Source organism: Tupaia chinensis, unplaced genomic scaffold (assembly GCF_000334495.1).
Source record: "Tupaia chinensis unplaced genomic scaffold, TupChi_1.0 Scaffold000012_1, whole genome shotgun sequence".
Taxonomy (NCBI): Eukaryota; Metazoa; Chordata; class Mammalia; order Scandentia; family Tupaiidae; genus Tupaia; species Tupaia belangeri.
Genome location: NW_006159442.1, coordinates 4,015,900 through 4,016,699, shown reverse-complemented (window position 1 = coordinate 4,016,699; position 800 = coordinate 4,015,900). Strand labels below are relative to the sequence as shown.

At 69.5% G+C, this 800-nt stretch overlaps 1 protein-coding gene across 1 annotated transcript in view; it reads right to left on the bottom strand.

The window, feature by feature from the left end:
• The window catches only part of PMAIP1 (phorbol-12-myristate-13-acetate-induced protein 1), a 6,664-nt gene extending 6,090 nt beyond the window's left edge, over positions 1-574 (bottom strand). Inside the window, exon 1 of the mRNA XM_006139942.3 lies at positions 365-574. Within this exon, the coding sequence (XP_006140004.1) occupies positions 365-422 (58 nt within the window). The 5' untranslated portion in view covers positions 423-574. The remainder of the gene's footprint in view (positions 1-364) is intronic.
• Between the last annotated feature and the right edge of the window lie 226 nt (positions 575-800).

Sequence of the window (800 nt, the reverse complement as noted above, 5' to 3'; positions counted from 1 at the left end):
CCGAGACAGCGACTTTCTCCTCGGGACAGCCGCCCGCACTTGCACTTTTCTCCCCGCGGCTCCGGGAAAGCGACGAGCGGAGGAAGCAGCTTGCAGCTGCGGCTAATGCAGCTGCGGCTAAAATGCAGCTGCAGCTAAAATGCAGCTTCATCCCAGTCCCAAAGCCGGCGCCCTCCTTCGCCTGGTCCGCGGTCCTGCAGAAAGTCCAAAAGACCTTCCCCCAGGCGCCCCTAGGGTACGTGCCAGGGCGCAGACCTGGCCCGACCTCGATGGACCTCTGCAGATCGGGCCTGACCTGCCGCGATCAAGCCCTCGACCCCTGCCCCCCCAGCCTGGGTGTCCACGGGCCCCAGCAGGTCCCTACCTCCCGCAGTCCGGGGTGGGCCGGGTGGCGCGTTCTTACGCGCCTTCTTCCCAGGCATCTTCGCAAGCACCGCCTGAACTGCGCTGCAAACCTAGGGGGCCTCGGTCCCCCAAGTCGAGCCCGTGGACGCCTCCAGGACACCAGCTGCGCGCAGAGTGGACAGAGGGACTGTGAGAAGCGGTGCGCGCCAGGGGACCTCTAAGATCCGGGCCCGGCTCCAGTCCTAAGGGGACTTCCCCGTGACGTAGCGAAACTTGACGCCGGGCCCGCCCCTCTCCCCGCCCCCACGGGCCACTGCGGCGCGGGGACAGAGCCGGGATGGGCGTGAACCTGCTTCCAAACCCGCCGCCGGGCACAGACCGACTCCCGACCTGCGACGGCGCCGACCGCGGCGGGGGGCGCCGGGCGCGCTGCGGGCGAGCCCCTAGTCGGCCTC